We start from the raw sequence: 12,541 nt of genomic DNA, 5'->3' as shown, positions 1-12,541 counted from the left end.
TGATGTTTCAGGGAGATATCATTCATTTATGACTCATTTTACCTGTCATATACTGTTCCTTTGGGCATTGAATCAATTTATTAGCAGGGTCCATGTCACACACTTTCCTGATATTCTCCCTCCAGACAGAAATTGATAAGAATCACCAGAAAAGGAGCCAAATATGGCATAAAAAAAAGCCATCCAAACCCTGGTTTCTGTGCAACAAGCTGTTCCATGTCACCACACAATGATTACAATCCTCACGTTGTGGAGAATTTCCCCACCATAAATTGAGTGATGCTGTAGATGTTGAGGGGCAGAGATTCACTCTGCGGAAATCTGTGGAAAATCTGCAGTGAAATCTTTTCTACAAATTTTTAGCTGTGGAAATTCTGCAGATGAAGCATCGCCTGTGGACATAACCTCACATAGTGTGAGATAAAGGGGTTACATGGGGGTGCAGACTGTCTGTAATGGAAGGGGCATGAGGATCTTAGTCTGTGTGTGTCTATTGGAGGCACAGACATTAAATATGTTCAAAAGTGCAGACTTGAGTGAGATATACAAGGTCTATGGCCATGGGGAGTACGGGCTGTGTGTGTGTATGATAGAAAAGATCAAGGGGGAATGGAAGTCATACAGTAGTGGCCAAAAGTATTGGCACCCCTGCAATTCTGTCAGATAATACTCAGTTTCTTCCTGAAAATGATTGCAATCACAAATTCTTTGGTAATATTATCTTCATTTAATTTGTCTTCAATGAAAAAACACAAAACGAATTGTCCTAAAGCCAAATTGGATACAATTCCACACCAAACCTAAAAAAGGGGGTGGACAAAAGTATTGGCACTGTTTGAAAAATCATGTGATGCTTCTCTAATTTGTGTAATTAACAGCACCTGTAACTTACTTGTGGCACCTAACAGGTGTTGGCAATAACTAAATCACACTTGCAGCCAGTTAACATGGATTAAAGTTGACTCAACCTCTGTCCTGTGTCCTTGTGTGTACCATATTGAGCATGGAGAAAAGAAAGAAGACCAAAGAACTGTCTGAGGACTTGAGAAACCAAATTGTGAGGAAGCATGAGCAATCTCAAGGCTACAAGTCCATCTCCAAAGACCTGAATGTTCCTGTGTCTTCCGTGTGCAGTGTCATCAAGAAGTGTAAAGCCCATGGCACTGTGGCTAACCTCCCTAGATGTGGACGGAAAAGAAAAATTGACGAGAGATTTCAACGCAAGATTGTGCGGATGATGGATAAAGAACCTCGACTAACATCCAAACAAGTTCAAGCTGCCTTGCAGTCCGAGGGTACAACAGTGTCAACCCGTACTATCCGTCGGCGTCTGAATGAAAAGGGTCTGTATGGTAGGATACCCAGGAAGACCCCACTTCTTACCCCGAGACATAAAAAAGCCAGGCTGGAGTTTGCCAAAACTTACAAGAGATAGCATAAAACGTTTTGGAAGAATGTTCTCTGGTCAGATGAGACAAAAGTAGAGCTTTTTGGGAAAAAGCATCAACATAGTGTACAGGGAAAAAAAAGAGGCATTCAAAGAAAAGAACACGGTCCCTACAGTCAAACATGGCGGAGGTTCCCTGATGTTTTGGGGTTGCTTTGCTGCCTCTGGCACTGGACTGCTTGACCGTGTGCATGGCATTATGAAGTCTGAAGACTACCAACAAATTTTGCAGCATAATGTAGGGCCCAGTGTGAGAAAGCTGGGTCTCCCTCAGAGGTCATGGGTCTTCCAGCAGGACAATGACCCAAAACACACTTCCAAAAGCACTATAAAATGGTTTGAGAGAAAGCATTGGAGACTTCTAAAGTGGCCAGCAATGAGTCCAGACCTGAATCCCATAGAACACCTGTGGAGAGATCTCAAAATGGCAGTTTGGAGAAGGCACCCTTCAATTATCAGGGACCTGGAGCAGTTTGCCAAAGAAGAATGGTCTACAATTCCAGCAGAGCATTGTAAGAAACTCACTGATGGTTACCGGAAGCGGTTGTTCGCAGTTATTTTGGCTAAAGGTTGTGCAACCAAGTATTAGGCTGAGGGTGCCAATACTTTTGTCTGGGCCATTTTTGGAGTTTTGTGTGAAATGATCAATGATTTGATTTTTGCTTCATTCTCTTTTGTGTTTTTTCCTTGCAAGCAAATTAAATGAAGATAATAATACCAAAGAATTTGTGATTGCCATCATTTTCAGGAAGAAACTGAGTATTATCTGACAGAATTGCAGGGGTGCCAATACTTTTGGCCACCACTGTAAGTGTTTGATAGAGGGAGATTAGAGCGCACACTAGGTGTGATAATTGTAGCATAGAGAGATACAGGCTGTGTGTGATAGAGGGGCTGTGAAGACCCGGGGTCTTCCGTGGGTGTAATACTACTCAGACAACACAGAGTGAGGGTAAAACAGCTTGACAATACTTTATTGAACCACAAAATGGACAATAAACACATAGAACAGTCCCAGCAAATACCCAAGATGGTACAACATTACACAGTTTCACCCTTCCACTGAACCCGCCTGGGATAGAACAGCTGCAACTTTGGAACTTCCAGGGCCAACTAGTTCCACCAGTGGCCTCCCCCCCGCTTCTGGCGGGCAACCACAGAGAGCAAGTAGCGGCAAGATTAGGAAGCTAGCAGTCCATCGAAGTTCAAGGCTAGGAGACCTGAGGGTCCCACCCTGGCCTCCCTGAGAGTTTTCATGAGGCCAGATGACTGGCGGGTCCCAATCTAGCTTCTCTGAATGGCTTCATGGGTTCCAGGCAACCGGACGGTCCCTCCTGGCAACCCAAAACAACATATCCATGGGGCCAGGTGACTTCATCGTCCCAACCTGGTCACCCCAAATGTATCCATAGGCTCTCTGATGGTCAATGGAGCAGATCCATATCTTTCCAGTCAGTGCTATATACCCTTAGGCTAGAATCATGTAGAATCCAAATCTGCGTCTCTTTGGATGGAGCTGCCATGCAATCCATCTATTGTGCTGAAGGATGTCTCTCATTCTCCTTGTAAAATCTTTCTGATGCTCCTTGATTCTGCTTGCAGCACTGCAGACATTCTTGTTTATACTTACACCTGTGTAATGTCATCAGTCACAGGTTGGGGGGAAAGAGCAGAGCTCAGGTCTCATTGTTTGAGCTAATCAATTTACATAGTTGGTATACAGTGGGCTCTTTAAATCAACATTCAGCTGGCTGTTAGTAAAATATGTAATTAGCATATTAGCAAACATCATTGTTTCCAAATCCAAGAGGAGATTACAATCAGGGTTATACAAATACTGGTCTGTCCTTCTTGAAATACACATACATTTACAAGTCAAAATAAACACAAAGATAATAGTGTATTTCTCTTGACTTAACAAATCGTCTGGCTGATTAAGATTTTAAGCTGTATCGTCACAGGGACATAGGGTACAAGCTGTGTGTGATAGAAGGGGACATGGGGAGCAGGCTGTGTGTGATAGAGGGGGACAAGGGGAGCAAGCTGTGTGTGATAGAGGGGAATATGGGGAGCAAGCTGTGTGTGATAGAGGAGAATATCGGGAGCAAGCTGTGCGTGATAGAGGAGGACATGGGGAGCAGGCTGTGTGTGATACAGGGGGACATGGGGTGTAGGCTGTTTGTGATAGAGGGAGACATGGGAAGCTGACTGTGTGTGATAGAGGGGCACATGTTGATCAGACTGTATGTGATAGAGGGAGACAAGGGGAACAAGCTTTGTGTAATAGAGGGGGACATGCTAGTCAGGCTATGTGTGATAGAGTGGAACATGGGGCGAGTCTGTGTGTGATAGAGGGAGACATGGGGAGCAAGATGTGTGTGATAGAGAGGGACATGGGGCGCAGGCTCTGTGTGATAGAGGAAGACATGTTGGTCAGGCTGTGTTTGATAGAGGGGGACATGGGGAGCTGGCTGTGTGTGTTAGAGGGAGACATGGGGAGCAGGCTGTGTGTGATAGAGGAGGACATGGGGAACAGGCTGTGTGTGATAGAGGTAGACATGGGGAGCAAGCTGTGTGTGATAGAGGGAGACATGGGGAGTAAGCTGTGTGTGATAGAGTGGGACATGGGGAGCAGGCTGTGTGTGTTAGAGGGAGACATGGGGAGCTGGCTGTGTGTGATAGAGTGGGACATGGGGAGCAGGGTGTGTGTGATAGTGGGACATGGGGAGTAAGCTGTGTGTGATAGAGTAGGACATGGGGAGCAGGCTGTGTGTGATAGAGTGGGACATGGGGAGCAGGCTGTGTGTGATAGAGTGGGACATGGGGAGCAGGCTGTGTGTGATAGAGTGGGACATGGGGAGCAGGCTGTGTGTGATAGAGGGGGACATGGAGAGCAGGCTGTGTGTGATAGAGGAGGACATGGGGAGCAGGCTGTGTGTGATAGAGTGGGACATGGGGAGCAGGCTGTGTGTGATAGAGGGGGACATGGGGAGCTGGCTGTGTGTGATAGAGTGGGACATGGGGAGTAAGCTGTGTGTGATAGAGTAGGACATGGGGAGCAGGCTGTGTGTGATAGAGGAGGACATGGGGAGCAGGCTGTGTGTGATAGAGTGGGACATGGGGAGCAGGGTGTGTGTGATAGAGGAGGACATGGGGAGCAAGCTGTGTGTGATAGAGGAGGACATGGGGAGCTGGCTGTGTGTGATAGAGGGAGACATGGGGAGCTGGCTGTGTGTGATAGAGTGGGACATGGGGAGCAGGCTGTGTGTGTTAGAGGGAGACATGGGGAGCTGGCTGTGTGTGATAGAGTGGGACATGGGGAGCAGGGTGTGTGTGATAGTGGGACATGGGGAGTAAGCTGTGTGTGATAGAGTAGGACATGGGGAGCAGGCTGTGTGTGATAGAGTGGGACATGGGGAGCAGGCTGTGTGTGATAGAGTGGGACATGGGGAGCAGGGTGTGTGTGATAGAGGGGGACATGGAGAGCAGGCTGTGTGTGATAGAGGAGGACATGGGGAGCAGGCTGTGTGTGATAGAGGGGGACATGGGGAGCAGGCTGTGTGTGATAGAGTGGGACATGGGGAGCAGGCTGTGTGTGATAGAGGGGGACATGGGGAGCTGGCTGTGTGTGATAGAGTGGGACATGGGGAGTAAGCTGTGTGTGATAGAGTAGGACATGGGGAGCAGGCTGTGCGTGATAGAGGAGGACATGGGGAGCAGGCTGTGTGTGATAGAGTGGGACATGGGGAGCAGGCTGTGTGTGATAGAGGAGGACATGGGGAGCAAGCTGTGTGTGATAGAGGAGGACATGGGGAGCTGGCTGTGTGTGATAGAGGGGGACATGGGGAGTAAGCTGTGTGTGATAGAGGGGGACATGGCGAGCTGGCTGTGTGTGATAGAGTGGGACATGGGGAGTAAGCTGTGTGTGATAGAGGGGGACATGGGGAGCAGGGTGTGTGTGATAGAGGGGGACATGGGGAGCAGGCTGTGTGTGATAGAGGGGGACATGGGGAGCTGGCTGTGTGTGATAAAGTGGGACATGGGGAGTAAGCTGTGTATGATCGAGGGGAACATGTTGGTCAGGCTGTGTGTGATAGAGGAGGACATGGGGAGCAGGCTGTGTGTGATAGAGGGGGACATGGGGAGCAGGCTGTGTGTGATAGAGGGGGACATGGGGAGCAGGCTGTGTGTGATAGAGTGGGACATGGGGAGCAGGCTGTGTGTGATAGAGGGGGACATGGGGAGCTGGCTGTGTGTGATAGAGTGGGACATGGGGAGTAAGCTGTGTGTGATAGAGTAGGACATGGGGAGCAGGCTGTGCGTGATAGAGGAGGACATGGGGAGCAGGCTGTGTGTGATAGAGTGGGACATGGGGAGCAGGCTGTGTGTGATAGAGGAGGACATGGGGAGCAAGCTGTGTGTGATAGAGGAGGACATGGGGAGCTGGCTGTGTGTGATAGAGGGGGACATGGGGAGTAAGCTGTGTGTGATAGAGGGGGACATGGCGAGCTGGCTGTGTGTGATAGAGTGGGACATGGGGAGTAAGCTGTGTGTGATAGAGGGGGACATGGGGAGCAGGGTGTGTGTGATAGAGGGGGACATGGGGAGCAGGCTGTGTGTGATAGAGGGGGACATGGGGAGCTGGCTGTGTGTGATAAAGTGGGACATGGGGAGTAAGCTGTGTATGATCGAGGGGAACATGTTGGTCAGGCTGTGTGTGATAAAGGGAGACATGGGGAACAGGCTGTGTGTGATAGAGGGGGACTTGCTAACTGCTGATCAGTGAAACTGCCAGTTATCAGAGACCCACAAATTTTAAATTCATGACATATCCTGGAGGTAGATCATCAAAATTGTAATCTTGGACCAATACGTCTAATCTTGGTTGGAACATTTGTCTTATTTGTGAACATGTAACTACCAGGTCTCTTAAGGTCGCCATACACACTATATGGTTGGTTCGGCCGATCATTCGGCAGGTAGCCATCTCGGCCGGTTCCTGTGCTCCCTATGATATAGCTATTGCAAGACATGTCTAGTTGCGGCTTATCTCAGTGAGACAAAAGAGATTGGCAAGTCAAAAATCGGACTTGCCTAATTGACATCTCAACCAACAATCAGTTGTCTGAGGCCCCCATACACATTAGCCTTTTGGCCAAACCCATCGATATTAGCGGGTTCTGCCGGCATTAGTCTAATGTGTATGGAGGGCTTTAGTTCTTGAGCGTTGCTTTTGCTGAAGAACATTAGAGTGAAGATGAAGAGGTGACACATAGTAGAGGGTGGTCTATAAAAAAGTGTATGGTGTGAAAAATGTGTGGGTCCTATAAAAAAATTGCCGTGGTGCGCATGACAAAATCTCCCTGGAAGCAGTTTAGATAAGTTGGCAAATATGCTTTCCCTTTAAAACCATTAACAAAAAAATTAAGTCAAAATTTAAGACAAAAATGACCAATCAAGATATATTGATCGACTGCATGTTTCTTGGTAACAAGATAGCCACATCTGAGCTACCCTATCCTTAGCTACCCTATCCTATTAGCAGCCTAATCTATGAATGCGAACTTACAACAAGTTGAGCACTTTTTATATGGATCAGTGAAGACAGAGGAAACATCAAATTTTTGGGGGGAATCTAGGGCATACTGAGGAGTTCATGGAAAGTATGTTGCAGAAAATGTCTTACCTGGAATGGGTAGGGAAATCGCTCAATGATACTAATCTGTTCAGTATCAGCAAATTCGTCCCTTGTCTGAAATAACAAGAAACATTGTTAGCAAAATCTGGAGATGACAGGTGACCACAATTGGTTGCCACCATTATAGTGAAGTCCTTTTTATTTATATCTTGGTGGTCCAAACCCATTGGGTTTTTAAATGCACTATTACGTGCTTGTTACTAGCCTAAGTGTGATTTCCCTTACACTTCTGCGCATATTTCCACAGTCACTATTCCACTTTAATTGAACTTCCGGTAAACTTTGGCTAGTTATTTCCATTTTTATATGGGTACATTAAACAATAATTCCATACAGTTCTTGGATAAAGCCATACAGTGACCAAATAAAGCATTCCCACATTTTCCAGATAGTTTCATAAAGCATTTTCTGACAGTGCACAGTGAGTGCCATGCATTGCCTAGAGTGCAATGCTTGTTCCTGTAGTGTCATCCAGTGCCCACAGTAAGGCCTCCTTCACACGTCCTGGTGATTCCTGTACAGGAAATCCAATACTGGTAAGCAGAGGCATACAAAGGAATCATGGAGCTCCATAGCAGAAGTTCTAATTGCCCCCCCCCCCCCAAATGTAAATAATTGTCGGAGATCCCTCTTTCATTATCCCTATAAGGTATGATGCCAACAAAAGTGCCCCTCAAACACAGTGATACCCCCATGTTGAATTCCTCCACATGCACAGTATAATGACCCTACTTTACCCCACATCAACTCCCAACACAAAGTATGGTGACCCCAACATGACACAAACACAGTATGATCCCCCAATCCCCACACAGCTCTCCAGGCAGTATAATGTCCCCCACACAAACCTTCACACTCCACGGAGTATAATACGCTCCCCATGGTCTGCCACACAGTATAAGACACTCCCCATGGTCCGCCACACAGTATAAGACACTTGCCATGGTCCTTCACACAGTATAATGCACTCACCATGGTCCTTCACACAGTACAAGACACTCCCCATGGTCCACCACACAGTGCAAGACACTCGCCATGGTCCTTCACACAGTATAATGCACTCGCCATGGTCCTCTACACAGTATAAGACACTCGCCATGGTCCACCACTCAGCAAAATGCGCTCGCCATAGTGCACCACTCAGCATAATACACTCGCCATAGTGCACCACTCAGTATAATGCACTCGCCATAGTCCTGTACGCAGTATAATGCACTCCCTATGGTCCTCCATGTAGTATAACGCACACCCCATAGTCCTCCACTCAGTATAATGCACAAGCCATTGTCCTGTATGCAGTATAATGCACTCCCCATGGTCCTCCACTCAGTATAATGCACTCCCCATGGTCCTCCACTCAGTATAATGCACTAGCCATGGTACTGTACTCGGTATAATGCACTCCCTGTTGTCTTCCACACAGTATAATGCAGTCCCCATGGTCCTCCATGCACTATAATGCACTCCCTATGGTCCTCCACTCAGTATAATGCACTCCCCATGGTCCTCCACTCAGTATAATGCACTCCCCATGGTCCTGTACGCAGTATAATGCACTCCCTATGGTCCTCCACTCAGTATAATGCACTCCCTATGGTCCTGTACGCAGTATAATGCACTCCCTGTGGTCCTCCACTCAGTATAATGCACTCCCTATGGTCTTGTACGCAGTATAATGCAGCCTCAACAATAGGGTAAAAGTGCGGCCCCCACCAAGTCTGCTGCTTACAGTTAATTCTATTGCCTGCGTTGATATTTGGTTGAACTAGCACACTTGTCATTGCAATAACTGAATATACTGATGTGTACTGTATTGATCAGTCTTTATTGGATCCTATTTGGATAATGTATATACCATGAACCGTTTGCTATAGGTTGTCATCTCTACACCTATTGTTATTTTCCCTGGTATATTTACAATTATTCTGAGCACATCCTCCTATATTTATTGCTCCTTTGGCATAGGGATTTGGCTTCCATCACATTGCTTTTTGTTGCCCAAAACTGATAGCACTATTGCACTTTATTTGATTAGACGGATTCTTTGAAATAATGACATATGTCTCACACTGGTTGTCATGAAATACGGCACATCTGATAGTGCTATGTGTCAGCCTAATTACATCTTATGAAGTAGTGCAATTTCCCTCTTTCCACATAATTGCTACATGGAATACTGTAATCTTTTTCATTCAGCATGTTATCAGCATGACTGTTGGCCTTCATCATTAATTGATGTATGTTTTCTATAAGTGTGTATGTCTGTTTACGGGTGGATAGGGTTATGGAGGGAGAGAAGCCATGGAGTGAGGGCGCCAAATCGACTCGCTAGGGTGTCAACCTCCCCTGATAGGCAGGATATCAGCCCATAAGGGAACTATAGGGCGCGCCTGTATGTCATTTGCTTTATATTTTTCTTATTACCCTTCTCCCATATATGTAAAATTCTAATGGATTGTTTCCTTTTACTTGTATTTCTCTTCTATCTTCACACAGATATAACATCTCTGCTTGCTGTATCTATGTCATCTGCTAAATTCTCATCTTGAACAATTTTATGGTATAATGTCTCTGCTTGCTGTATAGATGTCTGTCCTTCCATCATTGTAGACTTTATCTGATGCAAGGTGCTATACTGTGTCAGGCATAGTGTGGTAGGTCTCTGTCTTTGATCAGCTCTCCACCCCCTGATGTGTTGAGCAGCTGTTAATTTATCCACAAGCAGCTCCCTATCACCTGATGCTATAGTCCTTCCTATAAATATAGATGCATCATAAGGGGTGCACCTGGTGTGGGGTGCATGCACGTGTCATCTTCAGCAAAGTGTCCTACTCGACAAGTGTATCTGACAGTCATTTCAATGGCAGTCATTCAGGGCAGAAGTCAGGTAACCCACACTTTGTACTCTCTTCTAACTATGTACATTATTCCTGCGTCCATATTCCTGTGTGCTTTTTTCATGCACATTCACCGCCCCATCCCTCCTCTACAACCACTCATTCACATCTGCCCCTTTCTCCTTCCCTGTCCCATGTACAGCTACCATGCTCTTTTTAATTTCCTAAAAAAATCTCACTCCAGCTTATCCAAAGATATTGCACAATAAACCATGTCACAAATTCAAAAAATATTTGCTCTTTCTCTTTTTACTGCTGCTACTTATTTAAGGGGATATCTCTCCTAACCCCAGTCCACCCCGCCAACCTCAACCTCTCCCCCACCTCACATCGAAACCCTGCTAACCTTATTAACATTAGTTGTACTCCATCTCTGTAACATCCCTGGCGGCGTGCTGGCATGGCTTACCACCTCCCACCATGCAAGACCGCCATCTTACCTATCAGTCCAGGCTGCACACTTTGCTCCAGTACCTGCTGTGTGCATGTCTCTTGTCTAATTGCTTAGGATGGCGACGCGGTTACTGACTGTTTCTTATAGTTACTGTGTGCACAGTCCTAAAGCGTCCCCAGCCTATTGCTGTGAGTCACTGGATACTTAAACCCCCTCCACCCAGTAGGAGGGGCCTGAGCAACACTTTCTTTCAGTGTGTTCTGTGCAACTGAGTTGCCAGGTCCTGTCCTGTATCTTGTGTGTTTCCGCCACCCTGGGGGCTGTATACCCTGGCCTGTTACCTGTATCTGTGACTTGTAGTCTATTTCTGCCACCCTGGGGGCTGAGTTCCCAGGATCGTTACTGTATCTTGTTCCTGGTTCAGTTCCAGTCTGAACAGTGTCTTAGCCCGTGACTGGTTTGTTTCTATGTCCGTATCTTCCCTTTTCCTGCAGTGTCTGAACCTGCACCTAACTTCAACTCGTTGTCTCTGTACTTCTGTTTGTGAGTTTAGTGTCCACTCGCTACTTCATTGTAAGTACCTTGTGTGTATTTGCTCTGCTCTGCTTGTCTACCGCACTTGCGGGTTTTGCTCTGCTCTGCTTGTTTACCGCACCTGCGGGTTTTGCTCTGCTCTGCTTGTTTACCGCACCTGCGGGTTTTGCTCTGCTCTGCTTGTCTACCGCACCTGCGGGTTTTGCTCTGTTCTGCTTGTCTACCGCACCTACAGGTTTTGCTCTGCTCTGCTTGTTTATCGCACCTACAGGTTTTGCTCTGCTCTGCTTGTTTACCGCACCTGCGGGTTTTGCTCTGCTCTGCTTGTCTACCGCACCTGCGGGTTTTGCTCTGCTCTGCTTGTCTACCGCACCTACGGGTTTTGCTCTGCTCTGCTTGTCTACCGCACCTGCGGGTTTTGCTCTGCTCTGCTTGTCTACCGCACTTACGGGTTTTGCTCTGCTCTGCTTGTCTACCGCACCTGCGGGTTTTGCTCTGCTCTGCTTGTCTACCGCACCTGCGGGTTTTGCTCTGCTCTGCTTGTTTACCGCACCTGCGGGTTTTGCTCTGCTTGTCTACCGCACCTGCAGGTTTTGCTCTGCTCTGTTTGTCTACCGCACCTGCGGGTTTTGCTCTGCTCTGTTTGTCTACCGCATCTGCTGGTTTTGCTCTGCTCTGCTTGTCTACCGCATCTGCTGGTTTTGCTCTGCTCTGCTTGTCTACCGCATCTGCGGGTTTTGCTCTGCTTGTCAACCTCACCTGCGGGTTTTGCTCTACTCTGCTTGTCTACCGCACCTGCCGGTTTTGCTCTGCTTGTCTACCGCACCTGCTGGTTTTGCTCTGCTCTGCTTGTCTACCGCACCTGCAGGTTTTGTTCTGCTCTGCTTGTCTACCGCACTTGCGGGTTTTGCTCTGCTTGTCTACCGCACCTGCGGGTTTTGCTCAGCTCTGCTTGTCTACCGCACCTGCAGCTCTGTTCCTCTATGCCAGTCTGTACTGGTCCTTATTCTGCCTGTGTTCCTACCTGCCAGTACCCACCTGTCTGCACACCAGCCATGCCTGCCAGTATCTACCTGTCTGCATACTTGCCGTGCCTGCCAGTATCCACCTGTCTGCATACCAGCCGTGCCTACCAGTACCCACCTGTCTGTATGCCAGCCTAACCTGTCTGTTCCTGCATTCCCTGGTGTGGGTCAACAGCTGTGACCAGGGTCTGACCTGGAGTAGCACCTGGTCCCTCTGCTCGGTTCCTCCCTGGTTCACGAAGTCGACTGAGCCGCCGTGCGATCTTGGTCGGACCGAGTTGATACTTAGTCACACCCCTCCAGGCACTCCTCAGTTCATGGTCCAGTGGGATCACTAACCACGCTCACGTCAGGCAGTCCGGGCATGTGCGCAACAGTTTGATCAGGCCATGGTTCGTTGAACCCCACGGCCCTTCACTCTTGGAGACATTTGAATCCTTGTCTGGCGAATACATGCACCAAGAAATTATTATTTTTTTTCTCAAGCTGAGGTCCAGGCGATTTACGCACCAGGCCAAATGGAGCTATCAGCACCCCTACCTGCGG

The 12,541-nt window shown here is 47.6% G+C and overlaps 1 protein-coding gene across 1 annotated transcript in view; it reads right to left on the bottom strand.

Annotated features, from left to right (window-relative positions):
• Positions 1 to 12,541, bottom strand: part of BTK (Bruton tyrosine kinase) — a 303,555-nt gene that overhangs the window by 187,037 nt on the left and 103,977 nt on the right. Inside the window, exon 4 of the mRNA XM_073639658.1 lies at positions 7,134 to 7,199. Within this exon, the coding sequence (XP_073495759.1) occupies positions 7,134 to 7,199 (66 nt within the window). The remainder of the gene's footprint in view (positions 1 to 7,133; positions 7,200 to 12,541) is intronic.

The sequence above is a fragment of the Phyllobates terribilis genome, unplaced genomic scaffold, assembly GCF_046119375.1.
Source record: "Phyllobates terribilis strain yellow unplaced genomic scaffold, ASM4611937v1 Scaffold_7__3_contigs__length_470593459, whole genome shotgun sequence".
NCBI classification, from domain to species: domain Eukaryota; kingdom Metazoa; phylum Chordata; class Amphibia; order Anura; family Dendrobatidae; genus Phyllobates; species Phyllobates terribilis.
This window is presented reverse-complemented; position numbering and strand designations above follow the sequence as displayed.